Raw genomic sequence first — 20,156 nt, 5'->3', positions numbered from 1 at the left:
TTAAAAGAGTAGCCATTGCACACGAATGACCATGTCATACAATAATGCGGGTACTCTTCTGAATAAAGAAGAAAACTATGGCTCGGCTATCGTATCCGTCTGTGATGTGAGTAGGCTTTTTACAGCTCCATCGGTTGTCTGCCCGCGTGAATTCGTTTAGTTTCCAAGTGAGGTGGTTTGAGACTGATACGGGTGAAACACTTCAGTCCAGCTCCTTTCACGAAGGGCTGCCTGTCAAATTGCACACTGGCTGGAAAGAAAGAAGGAAAAAAATGAAACAGCTCTTTTATCAGCTACTTTCTCTTAACCAGAGTCTTGAGAGTTTTCATGGTAATTCCTGAAAAGAACTTTAATAAATGGGCTGTTTCAGTGTTAACTTCCTTGAGGTTGTCTCCCAGCTTTAATCGAGACAATAGTATCCACGTTATAGGGTTATTGTGAGAAGCTAAATAAGAGTAGGAAGGTGACCATGACCCAGTTATAAGGCATTATTATTACTGCTGCCAGATGTGCACATCACTCACTCTTCCTTAAACTGCCAGAGAAAATATACTTGTAAATCCCCCTTCCACATGAAGGAGAATTTTTTTTTTTTTTTTTTTTTTTTTTTTTTGCGGTGTGCGGGCCTCTCACTGCTGTGGCCTCTCCCGCTGCGGAGCACAAGCTCCGGACGCGCAGGCTCAGCGGCCATGGCTCATGGGCCCAGCCGCTCCGTGGCATGTGGGATCTTCCCAGACCAGGGCACGAACCCATGTCCCCTGCATCGGCAGGCGGACTCTCAACCACTGCGCCACCAGGGAAGCCCTAAGGTGAATTTTTAAAAAAATCAGTGATAAGCAATGTATCCAGGAATTTAATCGAGAAACAAATGTGAATGTATGCTGACTTTCTGGAAAGCTATTTTATGTGTATCCAAGAGTCTTTAAAAGTTTATGCTTCTGATCCAACAGTTTCCATTCTAAGAATCTTTACCATAGCGATAGAGATGTGTACAGTGTTTTATGTGTGAGGGTGTTATCACAGCACTATTTACATTAGTGAAATGTTTCATCATACAGTAATTATAATAGTGATATGTTATACTTACCTAAATAAAGGATAATTGTGACATGAATTGGGGAATAGCCCCTGTAATATACAGACTTAAAGTTATTTTCAAAGAACTATAAATAACCTTAAAGGATTCATAATATAATGTTAGGTGAAAATAGGAAAACACTATATTATATGTAACCATTTTGCTTTAAAAATTGAGTTGTATATGAAAGAGAAAGAAATGCATCAAATACATATTACTTTAAAACTTACTTTTAGTGCCTTTCTCCATATTCCAGGTTCTCCTTAATCATTGTGTTTCTTTAAAGCTAGAAGAATGTTCATTTTTAAAAAGATATAGATCAAGAAATTTTGCTTTAAATGAAGAAAAAGTATATGCATAACTGTTTGTAGAACATGAGTATCTATAAAACCGTGAAACAAAACAGAAAGTACCTTTATAACATCTCCTGGGACCAAATAATAATAATTTTATTAATTTCATTAACAATAAATAATAACAGTATAATTGTTTATAGTATATAAGAAATAAAGTTTTAAGTTTGTTGGCTTAAAAATTCCTATTGCTTTAAAGAATCAGCATAACTATAAAAAATTGTACACTGTGGCCACATGACGTATACTGTCATGAAATAAGAACATTTACTGAGTGAAATCATCTGTGGCTCAGGCATTATACTTGTGGGGACACAGTAAGGCCCTTGATCTCAGGAGGCTCCCAGCCTAGTGGGAAAAACTCAAACAAGCCAAGAGTTACAACTCCACGTGACAATGTTACAGAAATATGTCCTTGGTGCCAGGGGTGCACAGGACATGGTGCTTCCACCACACTAAAGAGAAGAACAGGGAGGCTGAGGACGGTTCCAAGACAAGGTGTCTTTCCAGCTGAGTTTGAAAGGAAGAGTTGGGAGTTGATCTCCAGTCTCCATAGACATCTTAAACTTCTTATATGCAAAACTGAGATAAGGGAAGTTGAATGGCAAGTTCACTCTGAGATCTTGATTGAAGCTACGGATCATGTCTTCTACCTCTCTATCTTCAAAGCCCTACTGGTGTCTAGTAATTGACAATAAATATGTTGTTAATAAATGAGTTAATGAATGAGTGCCTTCCGGGCAGAAGAACAGCATTTGCAAAAGAAAATGTTTTGCGAGAAGAGACATTTAGGGATTAGGCTTGAAAGGAATCGAGTGATGACAGGTGATGAAGGCTCTTCTGAATCCTGAACGTGAGCAGTTTTCAGCCTCTTGTCACTCTGATGGCCTTGTGGAGGATGGACTGAAATGAGGTGCAGCTAAGAAACTAGTTACAAAGCTGTCGCAGTAATACAGATCAAAGTTAATTAAGGCCTGAAATAAAGCAGTGACTAAGAGGGTCGGTGAAAGATGTTTGATTCAGTAGATATTTAGGATACAGGATTGGCGTACTTAGTAACCGATTAAATACGGAAGGAGTAGAGCAGAGGAAGGAATCTAGCAGGACTCCTTGGGTGTATAGGTAAGTGATGTGGCCATTAATGTTACAAAAAAAAAAAAGGAATAAAGAATAGGCCAGTTTAAGGGAAAGGTAATGAGATCAGTTTCGGACATAGCAAGTTTAAGGTGCCCGTGGAGACCTCAGATAGAGGTGTCCCTTTGGCAGTTGGAGAGACAAGACTGACGCTCGGGGAAAGGATCTGGGCTCCCAGAGGTGGAGATTTGAGGATCATCATATGTATATAGTGGGAGCCATGGAAAACGCTGTACAAACTGTGCTGTACTTAGGGATGCAATACATGCGAGAATCAGAAAAGGTGAAAGCCCACGACGGTGGTTTTCTTTCATGATTTCTCATGACATTTCAATGGGAAATCTTCAAAAAAATACATAGATTTTAGCATCTCAAGTACTTTTAACTAGATTAACTGAACTGAGACTCCAAATTCCATGGATTACAATACTTGGAAGGACATGTATTACAGCATGACTAGTATTTGGAATAACTGTGAAATTGTTGCCTAGACCTAATCAGTCACTCTTACTTCATGTCTTTTACTTGCCAAAATAAAGAGCTGCATATGTTCTGCTTGCCAAGATAAATAAAGTTATGTTTTAAAAGATTCTTATATATTTAATAGTTTTTGTGCTATTTAATGTAAGAGAAACTTCAATTCACCACTTTTTCTTTCATGTTTTTAAACCGTCAAAATTATAATGTTGATTTTTGTGGCAGAACTAATAAATCTTAGAGTAACTACTAAATTGGTATAATCTTGCTTTCAGTTTTGCATGATTTTTTGGTGCTTGTTATCCTTTATTCTTAGTATTTTTTACAACCTCTCTTGAAAACCAATAATAATCATTTTATTAATTTCATTAACTTACATACAGTTGTTTATAATAGGTAAAAAATATCTTAAAGTTCTGAATAAAATTTTTTATTAGTCGAACTCCTTCACTCTGTAAACCCATAAAACCCAAACTATAAAGTAACACTGTGAGGTTAGCGCATTTATGGAGTTATGTAATCATCAGGCTAGATAATTAGTATTCTAATGTGTTGTCTGTTTTCAGTTTTTGTTTTCAACGCCACATCTATAGTATTTTCTATCACTTACCTCATATCCATATGTACTATAATTATCAATATCTTAAATAATTCATCAGTATCAGTAAGGTTGATTGAAATGGATTATTTGGTCACTGATAATACTCAGATATCTTAGTTTAGTGTCTTACAGCAAGAAACAGTTGACATACTATTTAGCCCACTAAGATTAGTACGTTTTAATATAAACAAACTAATACTTGGTTTAAAAGAAATCCTTCCAAACTAAAAATTAGAGGGAGAATAAATACAGTAAAGAAAGGATAAAAAGGAGCGCTCCCAGCATGACTAGTATCTGCATTTCACAATGTTAATTTGGAGCATTTTTAGGGAGGACAAGAAGCCACAAAACAAAAACCAATCCAGACTTAATCTTTTTCTTAAATAAATATATCTTGGCTTTCACTAATAAACCAAGTGAATGTTAATGCAGGAAACTCCAAAATAAAATGTAGGGTATTAATAGGTATCATGAAGGATAGACTTCATCTAACACAGAATAGGACTATAGTATTTTATTTTATTTTTATTTTATTTTGTTCTGTTTGGCACAGTTCTGTTTTCAATTATTTAAAAAAAGTTTTTTGCTTTGCAGTTATAGTTAAATGTGTGGTTCCTGTAAGAAAGAGATAGTAACTAAAAGTATTTTATATGTTGCAAGGGTAGTTGTTTCCTTCCTGAGAGTTTAATCTTTAGGTCTAGGGCTTGAAACTCCATGCTGTATGGAAAAAGTTTTCCTTTCCCCTGTGATATTATCAGAATTTTAGCCAGTGATACTGTCACCACCTTGAATGATGGTTAGTACATTGCATACACTGTGGTTTAAAAAAAAAAATTCTGATTCCTAAGGAACTTTGAAGCTTGGTGAAAAGTATCTGGCTTGCTTTTTTTTCCTCCCTCTTTTCCATTTCTTATTGAGCATATGATCACTATATATGTAGGTACTAAAAAGCGCAGAGGCGGAAGTTATATACACGAGTCCTTCAGACACAAAATTATGGACGTGGACTTTTAGCAAATACAAAATTAAATACTGATGGAGTTAACCACCTGTTATCTTCCGTTATGACCACTCTGCACCCCTTTGTTATGCTCTAACGTGGAAAACACTTTTGTCACATCGTTCATCTTCTTTTAGTCTGTCCTTGAGATGACGAAACTGAGCTCTGAGCTCTTCAGCAAGCACACACACTCGTGCTGCGAGTGAAACGTTATTGACTGACAGGTTCTGTCTTCAGATAAAGAGGGGCCAGATTCAACTCTGATAAACTATCGACATGACAACAAAAACAGGCCAGTAAAATGGGGCAGGTTGTCCAAGCAGGCACGGATTCCAGAGTTCTTCTAGTACCTGTGTGTAGGGAGGAATGCATAGTTATCAGTGGCAGTGCACAGTTATTTTTTATTTATTTATTTTTTTGGCGGTACGCGGGCCTCTCACTGTTGTGGCCTCTCCCATTGCAGACCACAGGCTCCGGACGCGCAGGCTCAGCGGCCATGGCTCACGGGCCCAGCCGCTCCGCGGCATGTGGGATCCTCCCGGACCAGGGCACGAACCCGTGTCCCCTGCATCGGCAGGCGGACTCTCAACCACTGTGCCACCAGGGAAGCCCCCACAATTAATTTTTTATACCTCTCCTGGGTCATGAAATGCTACCTCAAAATCCTGACAGTCTTTGCCACCTTCCTCCCCACCCCCAGCAGAGCAAATGTTGCTTTTGAGAAAGGTAGTAGTTCAGTATGGTTGTATCTCCTGTACTAAGAATCAGCACAAAACAAGGGGTGGCGGGGGGAAACCAAAGAAATAATAATATTCAAAAGAAACTCCCAGCTATTTGTAGTACATTTGGTGTAATTAGAGACTCTTAAAAAAAGAAACACCATAGAATTTGGGGTTTCTGAGATAAAAAGTGCCCACGTGCACGTTGCCAAATGAAGGTACAGTTTCAGCAAGGGATCCTGAATAGGGAGACTGAACTGATAAGAAATCTGTATCCACATTCAGCAGAAGTGATGGGTGTAAAGAAGGTAGATTCCAAATTGGATTTTGACAAGAGGAGAAAATTGAGCCGTTGGCACAGAAAATAGAAGTCCAAAGGTAAAAGACATTGTCCTGAGTATTACAGATCTAGAGAATGTCACATTCCAATAGTTTTTAATCTAAACCAGATCATCACATCAACTTTGAAAATGGTATAGAAAATACTTGGGAAACCTTTATTTTTGTCTTTTGATTCTTCTGTTTTTGGCAAGGAGAGCCCTTGAGTGATGCTGGTTTGCATGATTTCTGGCCTTCTTTCAGTACTTATTCTCCCTTCGTTCCTAAGTCACCACCAAGAATTAAGCCTTTGGGGCTGAGGCTATAGGTAATTTATGTTTCTTGCTAGATGGATGTCTCTGGCCAAGTTCTGGCTTTAGTGGCTAGGAGCTGCCAGTGCTGTTACTATGATTAATAAAGTAAGATGTTCATGATAAAAGCATACATCTTTTCATATAATGTTTATCTACCTTCTTGATGATTTGCTGCTCATTCCAGGAACCTTAGGTGGTTTAAACACATTAAATACTTTTCATTATATCTCGGGTTGCCAGCCAAAAGAGCACTACTAGAAATCTGTGCTTTTGCATTATTCTGTAGCTTTCCTCCTTTAGAACTCATCATTTCATACTTTTTTGGAAACAGATCACATACCTTTTAAAAATGCTTCTGGTAGAGATCTGATAAATCCTTTAGTGCAGTGATTCTAAAAACTGGCTAATCACTTGAATCATCTGAGAAGCTTTTTAAAAATACAGATTCCAGGGCCTCGTCCTGGATTTGAATGAAAATATCTGGCAGCAGGGCTCAGGAATCTATTTTTCCTCAGGTGAGTCTGGCACTCAGTTGGCTTTGGAAAGTCCAAATCAGGTTCTTTTTTTTTTTTTTTGCGGTACGCGGGCCTCTCACTGTTGTGGCCTCTCCCGCTGCGGAGCACAGGCTCCGGACGCGCAGGCTCAGCGGCCATGGCTCACGGGCCCAGCCGCTCCGCGGCATGTGGGATCTTCCCGGACCGGGGCACGAACCCGTGTCCCCCGCATCGGCAGGCGGACTCTCAGCCACTGCGCCACCAGGGAAGCCCCAGGTTCATTTTTATTACACTGTCTTCATCACCAATCCAAACCGTTTTCTAGGTGGAGAAGCCAACATCTGTAGAAGTATCAAAGGACTTGCCCAAGGTTATGAGTGAATGGAAGGGCCTAAGGTCTTCTCCACACTGATCCTGAGTCCCACGTTCAATCCCCAACACATGTAGATGGCATTTATTGTGGCTAATTGGGGAGCTTTTCTTTCATTTTTTGTATATCATTGAAGGTTTTCAGAAGTAACATAAATGTATTTGCTGTTCGCTATTAGAATGTATTCTGCTACTAGTCATTTATTCGTGTCCCTAAGCCAACAAAATTTATCACAATTTATATCAATTTATCTTGACCATGATCGACAGTTGTGAGGACAACATTGTAAAATACATTTTTAAATGTTTAATTTCCTGTTTGGGATAGTCTGGAACAGTAAGCTCAGGAAAATATTTTGAATTATTGAACTAAGAAAATGACGATTATGTCTCTCCCACCTTCAGATTATTCAACATCTTTTAAATTCATTTCACATTATGGATTTGTAGGTCCACATTCAATATGAACAGACTAGACCCTCTTCTCTCATTTACATGCTACTTGTAGCAGCTGTTCAATTCATATTATGCAAGGTTGAATTTGGTTATTTCAGCTGCTAGTAAAACTTTTCTAAGACTTTTACTCTCATGCTAGTTTCATTTAGTTAATATATTTATTTATTTATTTTTGGCTGCGTTGGGTCTTCGTTGCTGCGTGCAGGCTTTCTCTAGTTGCGGCGAGCGGGGGCTGCTCTTAGCTGTGGTGCGCGGGCATCTTGCTGCGGTGACTTCTCTTATTGTGGAGCACGAGCTCTAGGTGCACGGGCTTCAGTAGTTGTGGCACACGGGCTCAGTAGTTGTGGCTCGCGGACTCTAGAGCGCAGGCTCAGTAGTTGTGGCGCACGGGCTTAGTTGCTCTGCCACATGTGGGATCTTCCTGAACCAGGGCTCGAATCCGTGTCCCCTGCTTTGGCAGGCAGATTCTTAACCACTGTGCCACCAGGGAAGCCCTCATGCTAGTTTTATTTTCTCATGTGGGAGGCTACTTCTTGGCTTGGTAATATAATGAAAATGAATAGATTTCTTCTTTTTTTAAAAAATTTATTTTTATTTATTTATTTTTGGCTGTGTTGGGTTTTTGTTGCTGCGCATGGGCTTTCTCTAATTGCGGCAGTTGGGGCTACTCTTCATTGTGGTGCGTGGGCCTCTCACTGTGGTGGCTTCTCTTGTTGCGGAGCATGGGCTCTAGGCACATGGGCTTCAGTAGTTGTAGCACATGGGCTCAGTAGTTGTGGTTCACAGGCTCTAGAGCACAGGCTCAGTAGTTGTGGCGCACGGGCTTAGTTGCTCCGCGGCATATGGGATCTTCCCGGACCAGGGCTCAAACCCGTGTCCCCTGCATTGGCAGGCAGATTCTTAACCACTGCACCACGAGGGAAGCCCTAGATTTCCATTTTTATGGAGAGCCTATGCAAGTTTATTTAAAACTGTATAGCAGAAGCAGTTTAGATATATTTTCATTGGCGTGTTGTTTGTCAGTAGCTAAATGGTCAAGAATGGGTTGTTTCCTCAGACTGGGAACACCTTCACTGTGAGCTAGTAATTCTTCTGTTTCTTACTGTGGGCCACAGTGCTTTACCATGGATTGTGTGGAATCTACTGTTTTGTGAGCCCAAACATTTTCTAAAATAAACAAATCCGTGGTACATTTCCTCTTAAACTATTTTTAGTACTTCCTATTCTTATTTTGTTAATAACCCTGAAAATCTTATAAATGTCCTTTTTGCTCACAACCCTTTCAGTGGGCTTTCTGCTTCCTATTTCAAAGTAAACCACAGATAAAGATTAATTATAATATTCTACTGTTATTAAAGAAGAAAACTTGATACTAGAATGCATTAATATAACATTGAAAGAAAGTTCTAGGACATATGGTAATTCCTTGACCATATTCAGCACTGGTTATTCCTTTGATGGAGTGTATTTGCATAATACTTAAACTTTGTCAGGTGGAAACCAAAAGACCAAGAGGCAGAACCCAGTGATTCATTCCGTCTTCTCTAAGAGATTCGCATTTTATCAGCAGCTCTCAAGATTACCTTACGTTGCGTCGAGATGACTACAGTTGGTTTGGAGTAGGTGAATAGTGATCCTGAGATAGTTTTTCTTTGTTAGAGAACCTAGCAGGGGTTCTAGCATTAGATACCCTGAAAAGCAAATCTCTAAACCTTTGAAGAAGTAAGCACCAGGCCGAAGTTTGAGGAATAGTTCCTGTGACACATATCTGCATTAACAAGGGAGCCGCTGTCCCTGCCCATTTGAGAATCAGGGTCTCAGCCACAAACAAGAAAGTTGCCAGATATGGTAGCTGCCACCCACTGTTCCTTAGCACCCACCTGTTGGTGGTGGACTAGAAACTAGAGACTGGAAACACAGCTGCCTGGAAACAAACACCACCACCACGAGCTTCCAGAAGAGCCGTATGGCTACCACTTCATGATGTGCATTTCTCCTTCAGGGTCCTGTGAAGGCACATTAGCTTGGTGAGTGCTCTGTGTAAAGCAGAAACCCTAGCTGCAAGGGAGTCTGGGGCCTATAATTTAGCCCTTTAGGCTCCATTGTACTGGAAGTAGTGCTAGGAGCAATTTGCATTTCTGCAGTATTTGCCATGTAGGACCTGAGTGAGATTTTAGTGTAGTTACTTGCCTTTATACCTGCAGTTGAGTATATGTGTTTCTGGGAAAGAGTAACAGGCCAAAACTATGTTAGCTTAGAATTCTGGAAGCTGAAGGTTATTATTCCCAGGAAATATATCTCCCCAAGCTGCACCTTTGTTTAGTACGTGTCCTAGAAATTGCCTCGTTGTGAGAATGAAAATAGTCATGAATTTTAGTTTATACTACTTCCAGAGAGAGTTCAGAAACAATTTAGATAAATACTGTAACTGTCAAATGGCTCCAGACTCTTATTCCTATCCATGACCAGAATTTCTCTTTTTTCTAATAACGCAGGATTATTTTTTGCCAAATAACCAAGCAGTAATAAGGGCATTGAGGTAGCAGGTGGATTGCAAAAGTGTTCTCATCAAATCATTTTGGGGAAAGGAAGCTCTTTTTTATTTTATTTTTTTAATTTTTGTTTTTTATTGGAGTATAGTTGATTAACAATGTTGTGTTAGTTTCAGGTGTGCAGCAAAGTGATTGTTACACATACACATTCTGTTTTTTCAAATTCTTTTCCCAGTTAGGTTACTACAGAGTATTGAACAGAGTTTCCCGTGCTGTACAGTAGGTCCTTGTTGGTAATCTATTTTAAATATAGCAGTGTGTACATGTCCATCCCAAACTCCCAATCTATCCCTTCCCCCCTCGGTAACCATAAGTTCGTTCTCTAAGTCTGTTTCTGTTTTGTAAGTAAGTTCGTTTGTATCATTTTTTTTTTTTTTTAGATTCCGCATATGGGCAATATCATATGATATTTGTCTTTCTCTGTCTGACTTACTTCACTGAGGAACCTCTTATTTTCAAAGAAACAGATAGGAATAACATTGGGTAAAAAGAAACGGTGGAATATGTAATCAAAATTAAAATCATTCCGAAATAGATAACCAACAAGGACCTACTGTATAGCACAGGGAACTATACTCAATATTTTGTAATAGCCTATAAGGGAAAAGAATCTGAAAAAGAGTATATAACTGAATCACTTTGCTGTACACCTGAAACTAACACAACATTGTAATTCAACTGTACTTCAATAAAAAAAGAAAATAATAAAAAAAAGAAAAACAAACTAAAATCATCCCTTGTATCAGTTAGCTATTCCTATGTTATCGAAAGCCACAAAATCTCAGTGACATACGAACAATAATTATTTATTTTCTCACACACCTGTGGGTCAGAGTGGGTGGCTGTGATGATGCCACTGGGTGGCTCTGGGCTACAGGTTGGGTCCAGGTCTGCTTCACAAGGCTCGTCGTCTGTGGACCAGCAGGCTGGCTTGTACTTCCAAAGCAGTGGTGATGGTACAAGAGAATTACTCTTAAGGCCTAAGCTTGGAACTGGCACACTGTCATTTCGGCCCACATTTTATGGACCAGAGCAAGCCTCATGTTCAAATCCAAAGGCAAGGGGTCGGAAAGTATACTCTGCCTTTTGTAAAAAGAACTGTAAAGTATCATGGCAAAATCACTGACACAGGAAAGAGATGATGAGGAACTGGGGCCTAAATCAAAATCTGAATTATCTTTTTTTTTTTTTTTTGCGGTGCGCGGGCCTCTCACTGTTGTGGCCTCTCCCATTACGGAGCACAGGCTCCGGACGCGCAGGCTCAGCGGCCATGACTCACGGTCCCAGCGGCTCCGCGGCACGTGGGATTTTCCCGGACCGGGGCACGAACCCACGTCCCCTGCATCGGCAGGCGGACTCTCAACCACTGCACCACCAGGGAAGCCCTATCAAAACTTTTGGGGGAGGATTCTTGTGGCATGCAGATACCTCTGTTTTCTTATTTGTGACTAATTAGCATTAAGCCTAGCTACTTTTTACATGCTAGGATGATGCTTAATTAACCTCTGTGATTGAGATATGTAACTGAAATAAATTTCCCAGCTGTGAAGCTAAGAGAGTAGAGGATTGGGGCACCAGGTAGCCTCACCCCCCATTTAGTGCAAATTGTAAAGATTTCAGTATTGTAATAATTTTTTATATTATTAAAAGGCAATTTAAAAATCTTATAAATACGAAAGAATGGTTTGAGAATATTTAGTGGTTACTCACAAAATCAGTCTAGGTGTACATCAACTATTTGTGATAGACCTATGACAAGTTGTAAAGAGGCTATGATGATAGTTAGGTTTTATGGAATGATTTGATGCTGCCTGATGAAAGTACAGCAACTGAATTTATATGATTCTCTTGACTGAGTTTTTCTTTAATAAACATGATGAACAAGAATATAGACTAACAATATTTGAGCTAATGTTGCTAGAGCCTAGAATGTTCTCTCCTGAAGTGAATATGAAACAGGAAACCAAATTTGATTTGGAGTGAATTAAATAAGGTGTTTTAAAATTGAGATATAATTGACATATAATGTTATATTAGTTTCAGGTGTACAACGTAATTATTCAACATTCGTATATATTGTGAAATGACCACCACAATAACTCTAGTTCACATCCATCATCACACATAGTTACAAATGTTTTTTCTTGTGATGAGAACTTTTAATATCTACTCTCTTAGTGACTTTCAATATACAGTATTATTAACTATTGTCAGCATGCTGTACATTACACCCGCAGGACCTATTTATCTTATAGCTGGAAGTTTGTACCTTTTGACCCCCTTCACCCATTTTTGCCTCCCCAGCCTCTGGCAACCACCAGTCTGTTCTCTGTATCTATGAGTTTGTTGTTTGTTTGTTTGCTTTTTGTTTTTTCAGGTTCCACATATAAGTGAGATCATATAGTATTTGTCTTTCTTTGATTCACTTCACTTAGCATAATACCCTCAAAGTCTCTCCATGTTGTCACAAATGGCAAGATTTCCTTTTTTATGGCTGAATAATATTCCTGTGTGTGTGCATGTGTATTTTCTTTGTCCATTCATCCATTGATGGACACTTAGGTTGCTTCCACTTCTTGGCTATTGTAAATAATGAGGCAGTGACCATGAGGACACATATATCTTTTCCAGTTAGTGTTAAATAAGATGATTTTTCAGTTTCTCAGATGTAGTATATTTTGATGTGCAGGGAAGAAAAGGTGTAAGATAAAACTTTTTAGAGCCCAGGGGTCAGTAATGGTGAATTCTGTTATTAGGATGCTGTTAGCTCTAAAGTCATGCTCATGACAGAAAACAGTGATACAGAAATAGCACTTTCCAGCACTTTCCACTACAAAAAAGGGTACTAGAATTATAAGTGCTAGAACTATGGTTTTTTCTTCTTCACAAAAATTTTAATTATAACAACTAACTTTGAGTTGTTGTTAAAAACTGGGCACAGTCCTAAGTGCTTTAGATATATTATTTAATTTGCTAAAAAGCTGATGAGGTAGAAATTCTAATTATTCTTATTTTATAGATGACACGAGTGCAAAGAGGTTCATATGTTTCAAGTTATCTATAATTCACATGTATTACTTTTAAAAACAAAAATAAAACGATAACTTTTTTATAAAAATTTTTGCTTTATATTAGAGTATAGTTGATTTACAGTGTTGTGTTAGTGTCAGGTATATAGCAGAGTGATTCAGTTATACGTATGCATATACCTATACTTTTTCAGATTCTTTTCCCATTTAGGCTGATAATAACCTTTTAAAGCAAGAATATTGTACCATCTTCAGGATTAACAATTTGCATACAAGTTGACATATACCATTTGTAAAGTGTTTTTTCCAGGGCTGTACTGTGCTGTATTATTGGAAAGACTGATTTCTAGCACCTGTCTTGGGCAAATTGCTTGATATCTCAGAGCCTCTGTTTCCTCATGCAAAAACCTAATTGTATTTGCCCTACTTTTCAAATTGTTGAGGGGATCAAATGAAATATGTGAAAACAACTTATAAGCTATAAAGTACCATATAAAGTTAGGTAGTGATTTATTATGTAGTCAAAATCTTAAAAATTTGTAGGTAGAATATTATTATTGTTATTATTATTTTAATAATTTAAAAGTCAAGCTTAATACGTAGTACACTTAATTTAGCTATTGCTTCCTGGGAACAAAAAGCTATTGTATCACTCATTCTTTGATGAAAGCTTCAGTGAAGTAAGGAGATTGAATAATAGATGAATGAGGAGAATTCTAATTTGAGCAGATTTTTATTCCTGGCCGTAGAAGTTTGGATGAGAATTTCATCTTCAGATCTACTAATTATGTGGAAAGATACAATCCTGAAAGAGCAGAAGAAAAAAAAAAGGAAGGACCAGATTTTCAGCTAACACTCCTCTCCCCCATCCTACGTTCTTTTTTGTAGCTAGGATATTAAATTAGATGTTTCCTAGATAATAATACATGGTACAATTATAATCAAAACATTACAAAATGAAAACATATAAAACTAATAATTATGTAGAACATCAAAGTATGATATAAATATGGCATCAAGTTCCATTCTTAGTGAGTAGTCCATAAATTATTTGTGCAGCCACTAAAGGCAACTCTGCACACTCTAAGACACTGCTTTATCAACACGAATCGTGTCTAGTAAACAATATCTTTATTTAAATGATGTTTTTCATTGCTCTTTGTTAATGCCAGTTTCTCATAAATGTCTGTAGAGTTAGGATTTTAAATATTAAATAATAATTAAATAAGGGAAAGACTTTATTTTGTTCACTGTTATATCCCCATTGCCTAGAACATTGTCTGAGACAAACCTTTGTTGCAAGGGTGAATGAAATAATACTCTGGTAATTGGAAAGGAGACTTTAAGAACAGCTGGAAGACATAATACATAAAAATGTTAAGCATAAATATGGGTAATATGCATAATATTCTGAAATTTCTTTGACTCTCACATGTTTGGCAGATTTATCATTCCTTTTTATTTGCTGTACTTAGGGACGTGCTGCCTTAACACAAGAGAAAGAGGAATTTGCCCATGAACATGAAGAAATGAAGAACCTGGAAGCCATTGTTCGAGATATAAAACCAACCACCCTCATCGGTGAGCTTTGGCTTCTTCCTCCCCGCCATCAACCCTACCTCAACCCCACGTGGGCTTGATTTGTTTTCCTACTGCTGAATTTTGAGACGTAATTTAGCTTTTTGAAATTCTAACCTTTGGCGTTCGCAAACAAAATTACGCATTCCCTGAAGCAACAGTACCCCCTAGAGGCCTAGATTTGTAAATGCAGAGCCGTCTTAATCTTACTGATGATCCCAGCTGAAGTGTGCGGTTCCCTCTGCTCACTCTGTCAGCCTGCCAATACCTGGCATATCCAGCACTTTGCCAGGCTTGATTATTCCAAATAGACAGTGGTTCTAAAAGGGAGGTGGTTTGGCCCCGAAAGGAAACATTTGGCAATGTCTGGAGACATTCTTTGGTAGTCACAACTGGAGGGAGAAGGGGTGGTCAGAGCTCCGGACATTAGTGGGTAGAGACTAAGGATGCTGGTCCACAGCCTCCAGTGCCCAGCGAAGCCTCCCCCCAGTAAGGAATTGTCCAACCCAAAACGTTTGTGGGGCCAAGGTTGAGAAAGACTGAACCAGACCCTCCTTGAAAACAGGGACCGTATTTCATGTCTTTATATAACTCAGCGTGTTACACACTGCATGTGCACAGTAAGGTGTTTACTATGGACGAATTTGTTGCGGTTGAAAAAAACTCAAAAGTTTTGAAACTTTGTATCCTTTATTTTGTGTGTATATAATGTCAACCCTTACTTGGTATTATACTCCATTTCTAGAAGCTCCTGTGACACAGATGACAATATTGAGAATAATGATGAGAACCATAGTAAAAACAAATACTTACTCCATGACAGGAGTTAATGGGTAGTAGTAAGCCTTTATTGTTGTTTTTTATAAAATATGTTCCATCAGGAATCTTACTTTTTCCATTTTCATTGTGCTAATAGCTTTATTCTTCTGTTCAGTTTTTTTCAGTGAGTCATACTTCAGTTTTATCATTGAATCGGATGATTGTCTTAAGTGTTAGCACTGGATTATAAAATATGATTGCTTTATAGCCTGAGGGACTGAAATATACTTCTAGAATTGTTTACAGAGAGATAGTATATATTAGACACATTTATTTCCTGATAAAATTGCCTAGAATTCCTAGTGATTGGTCACTAAATTTATTAATGAGTCAAATGTTAAAGCTGTGATTTTTTTCATAGATACTTGCAGATTTGTAACCTTAAAGGTTGTTGGCATTAACGAACATCTCTTTTTTGTCACTTTAATACACATATTCTATATTTTGTTTAGGGGGTATTACAAAATGACCTGACATGTCTCATTGTTTGGGGGGCACTGGATTAATTAACCGATGATAGTCCTAATCACTGGTTTCTTGTTTCTACGTTAGGAGTTGCTGCGATTAGAGGTGCATTCTCAGAGCAAATTCTCAAAGACATGGCAACCTTCAATGAACGGCCTATTATTTTTGCTTTGAGTAATCCAACTAGCAAAGCAGAATGTACTGCAGAGCAGTGCTATAAACTGACCAAGGTAAAGCAAAAATGGAACTGATATTTTAATAGTCAAATTGTGATTCTTTGTAAGGGAGCCCAGGGTATCTAAGGTGCTTACCGGTTAACCTTTAAAAATTTTATAACCAAGACTGAAAGAACAGTGAACAGGTCATGAAGGATAAGAACCATATCCTTTTTTAGAATCTTGTATAAATCCTGTTCTTCAATAAAACAAAATAAACTTTGTAATGTTTTATTGATAATTTTCCTTAAGCGCTTTGAAGTATCTAAGATTTAAACATAAAAGTTAAAAAGGAAAAAGCTTGATCCTAGATACTGATTAAAATAGCTTTTAACTAGCTATTCCCAAACATTGACGCACACAGTATAAAACCACAGTCTTATTTCTGCTTTGCTAACTCCTCCTGGGTTTGGATTTTGATGGCATGGGTGGAGCATTTGGGCAATTATTTTGACATCCAGCCTGACTGGGATAGGAGTCCTCAAAGCTTCAATACTTTACTGTTTCCAAAAAAAGTGACTTATTTTATACTGTGCTTGTATTAATATATATTTGACCAATATGTTGACAAGGGCCCTTTTTTTTCCTTAAAAGACTTGAAAATGTCATTACAACAAAACAGAAGTTGAGTCACATATATCTAACACTTTTATTTTGGAAAGAAATCTAAAATGAACTGGAAAGGATAAACAAGACAGAGTTATGTCACTCTGCATAAATCTAACTCAATGCATAAATAAAACTGCATAAATAAAACTGGATGGCTCTACTTCTTTAATACTGTATCCTTAAATGCTTATTACTAGAGTTGATGAAATTTTGCAAAGGAGCGACTCCATTGTTTATTTCTCTTATCTGGGATGGCGTCAGTATCCTCAGTAATTTAAGTTTTTATCCCATCTCTAGGTTGGGGAATTTGCCTCATGTAACTCAGTCCTTAAATCCTTAAAGCAGAAAAAAAAAACAATAACAAAACTTCAGCGTAGCGCATTACACAGAGTAGGCACATAATAAATAAGTGTTTAAGTACATATTTTGTTTTGGCATATTTCAAAAAGCCTCAAAATTTCATAGATTCACCTATAATAGACGTAAACAAAATTAGCCAAATTTCTGTAGCTGTGTTTTTAAGTTCAAATGTGTCTGATATAAATGGCCTAAACTCTTTCTTATGATTTCGCCTAATGCTCTTATGTTGCTATATATAAAATTAAAAGTCATTTTGAAGCTGAAAACATCGGTTCAGCCAAAGGATTACAGAACAAGAAAGGGGCTGTTGCTGGATGTGAGTCTCTGCTGCTTCAGGCGCAGGTGAAGAGTCATCAGGAAAGGTTAAAAATACAAAGGGACCGTTGAATTCCGAAAAACTGTAACTATACCAAAAATGATATGGAGAGGTTTCCTTCTCCATATTAACAGTCTCTATATATGAGGGTATTTAGCTGTCTGTCGTTTATTTAATACCCTTCCTCCGTAAAATATGATGATGCTGGAGCGACTGGCCGGAGTGAAGGAGAGGAGGGCGGCAAACAGGTGTGTGTAGAATGTTGCAGGTCTCTTTCTCAAATATAATTTTCAAACGTATATATATATCAAATAACATATATATCAAATATGTATATCAAATGATAATTTAGTTACATTAGAAATTTGCTTGTAACAAAACACTTTATTTGCTAAACAAAGCAGACTTGAAGGTATCACACTTGTCTGAAAACAACACCTAATTTTGTGCAAGACATATCAGTGTCTGATAAACACCTAGATGAGAATTTCTATTTTTTTCTCATCTATTTTCCTCTTTTTATATCCTGAAAAGGTTGAATCATGTTATACTTAACCTTTATGGAAAAGGTATAGTATGACATGTGTTAAAAATGAATAAGTTAATATTATTAATATCATAATGGATTTAGACTCAAGGTAAGAGGGATGAAATTTATAACCCAATCTATTACCATTTAAACTATGCTTTGGGGATTTAGTGCTTTTTTAGACTTTTCAAATGCATTTCTTAGATTGTAGTGCTTTATTTGTTGAGGGTTTCCTATCCCTGTTTCAGAAGCCTGAACGCTTCCATCTATATCGCCTCCCAGATCAGACAGACGCCCCCCTTTTGACTGGCAGTATGGAATACAGCACCTGACAGGCCCTAAGTTCATGCCATCTTAAAGCCTGTAATACATGGGTTTCCTCAAAAATATTATGATGAAATATTAAGACCAGGAAAAAAATAAAGACAGTTTTAGACAATTACTGATAATTTAATCTTATTCTTATCTGCTAACCCCATTTGTGCTAATGAATTTTTTTCCTATATGACTTTTCAGATAATTCTTTACAATACAGAAATATATAAAATTTGTCCCAGTGATTACATTGGGAGCCTGTTGACTCCCAATGTAAACTGTAACCTAAAATGTCATCTTTTCCAAGATTCAAACATTAACCTACCCTTTTTGTATTCAGAAGCCTGTAAGTGGAAGTCTGTAGTCTAGAGATGGTTGATGGGCCCGTGGGTTGGACCACTGCCAACAACAGGATGGTGGTCTTGGGGTCTCCTGTGTTTTGCATGCTTCTCCTATGAATAGAGAGGCAGATAGAGAACAGAAATAATCACTCATTCCAGAACTTACTGCCAGCGTCATGATAGCTTGCTCACACTTATTAGGAAGTCAATGAAAAATCAGACTTCTTTCTAACTACTCAATACTTGAATTACTGTCTTATGATCCATTTGTTTAAAGATAGCCTGCCTCTTTTTACAGTTGTGTGTCTGTGTTGCAGGGTCGTGCCATTTTTGCCAGTGGCAGTCCTTTTGACCCTGTCACTCTCCCAAGTGGACAGACCCTATATCCTGGCCAAGGCAACAATTCCTATGTGTTTCCTGGAGTTGCTCTCGGTGTGGTGGCGTGTGGACTGAGGCATATCACGGATAAGATTTTTCTCACCATTGCTGAGGTATAGTAAAATACTCTGTGTTCGCCAAGGCTGTAAAATCTCAAATCAGCTCCTTGTAGATTGTCTACTGTTTTATTTATTTAGTATCCCAGCTCACTGTCTAGAAGGTGTAAAGTCCAAAGAAGATCAAATCTTTCCCAGTAGAGAGTAAGGGATGGGTAGTAACTTCACACTGAGTCACTAGGAAAGATTGTTCTTCAGTAGCCAGCAGAAAGACTATGTTCTGATTTCTTAAAAGAGAGCTTTTTAAAAATTGAAGTACAGTTGATGTACAATATTATATGTTACAGGTGTACGGCATAGTGATGCCCAATTTTCAAAGGTTATACTCCATCTCTAGCTATTATAAAATATTGGCTGTATTCCCCATGCTGTACAGTATGTCCTTGTAGCTTATTTGATACCTAAAAGTTTGTACCTTTTACTCCCCTACCCCTATATTACCCCTCCCCCTTTCCTCTCCCCACTGGTAACCACTAGTTTGTTCTCTATATCTGTGAGTCTGCTTCTTCTTTGTCATATTCACTAGTTTGTTGTATTTTTTAGAGTCCACATATAAGTGACATCAGGCAGTATTTGTCTTTCTCTGTCTGACTTATTTCACTTAGCATAATGCCCTCCAAGTCCATCCATGTTGCTGCAAATGGCAAAATTTCATTCTTTTTTATGGCTGAGTAGTATTCCATTATACGTATATACCACATCTTATTTATCCATTCACTTGTTAATGGACACTTAGGTTGCTTCCATATCTTGGCAATTGTAAATGATGCTGCTATGAACATAGGGGTGCAAGTATCTTTTCAAATTATAGTTTTGTCTGGATATATACCCAGGAGTGGAATTGCTGGGTCATATGGTAGTTCTACTTTTCGTTTTCTGAGGAACCGCCATACTGTTTTCCACAGTGGCTGCACCACTTTACATTCCCATCAACAGGGTATGAGAAAAGAAACCTTTTTTTTTTAAATCTTTACACTTTCAATTATGTTCTGTGACAGTAATGAGACAATAAAAATTTTGTTTCCAAATTATGGAGGAAGTGGTAAATATTTCTCCATGGAGAACCTACCTAGACGATGGCTTTTTTTTTTTTTGGCCATGCTGCGTGGCTTGCGGGATCTTAGTTCCCCAGCCAGGGGTTGAACCTGGGCCCCAGCAGTGAAAGCACCGAATCCTAACCACTGGACTGCCAGGGAATTCCCGATGATGGCATTTTAAAGA

The 20,156-nt window shown here is 37.9% G+C and overlaps 1 protein-coding gene across 3 annotated transcripts in view; it reads left to right on the top strand.

The window, feature by feature from the left end:
* Nucleotides 1-20,156, top strand: part of ME1 (malic enzyme 1) — a 199,468-nt gene that overhangs the window by 167,138 nt on the left and 12,174 nt on the right. For all 3 annotated transcript variants that reach the window (XM_079938774.1, XM_079938773.1, XM_079938775.1), the window contains exons 10-12: nucleotides 14,370-14,475; nucleotides 15,844-15,986; nucleotides 18,759-18,932. In XM_079938774.1, coding sequence (XP_079794900.1) covers nucleotides 14,370-14,475; nucleotides 15,844-15,986; nucleotides 18,759-18,932 — 423 coding nt within the window. The remainder of the gene's footprint in view (nucleotides 1-14,369; nucleotides 14,476-15,843; nucleotides 15,987-18,758; nucleotides 18,933-20,156) is intronic.

This window comes from Stenella coeruleoalba (genome assembly GCF_951394435.1).
Source record: "Stenella coeruleoalba genome assembly, chromosome: 12".
Classification (NCBI taxonomy): domain Eukaryota; kingdom Metazoa; phylum Chordata; class Mammalia; order Artiodactyla; family Delphinidae; genus Stenella; species Stenella coeruleoalba.
This window is presented reverse-complemented; position numbering and strand designations above follow the sequence as displayed.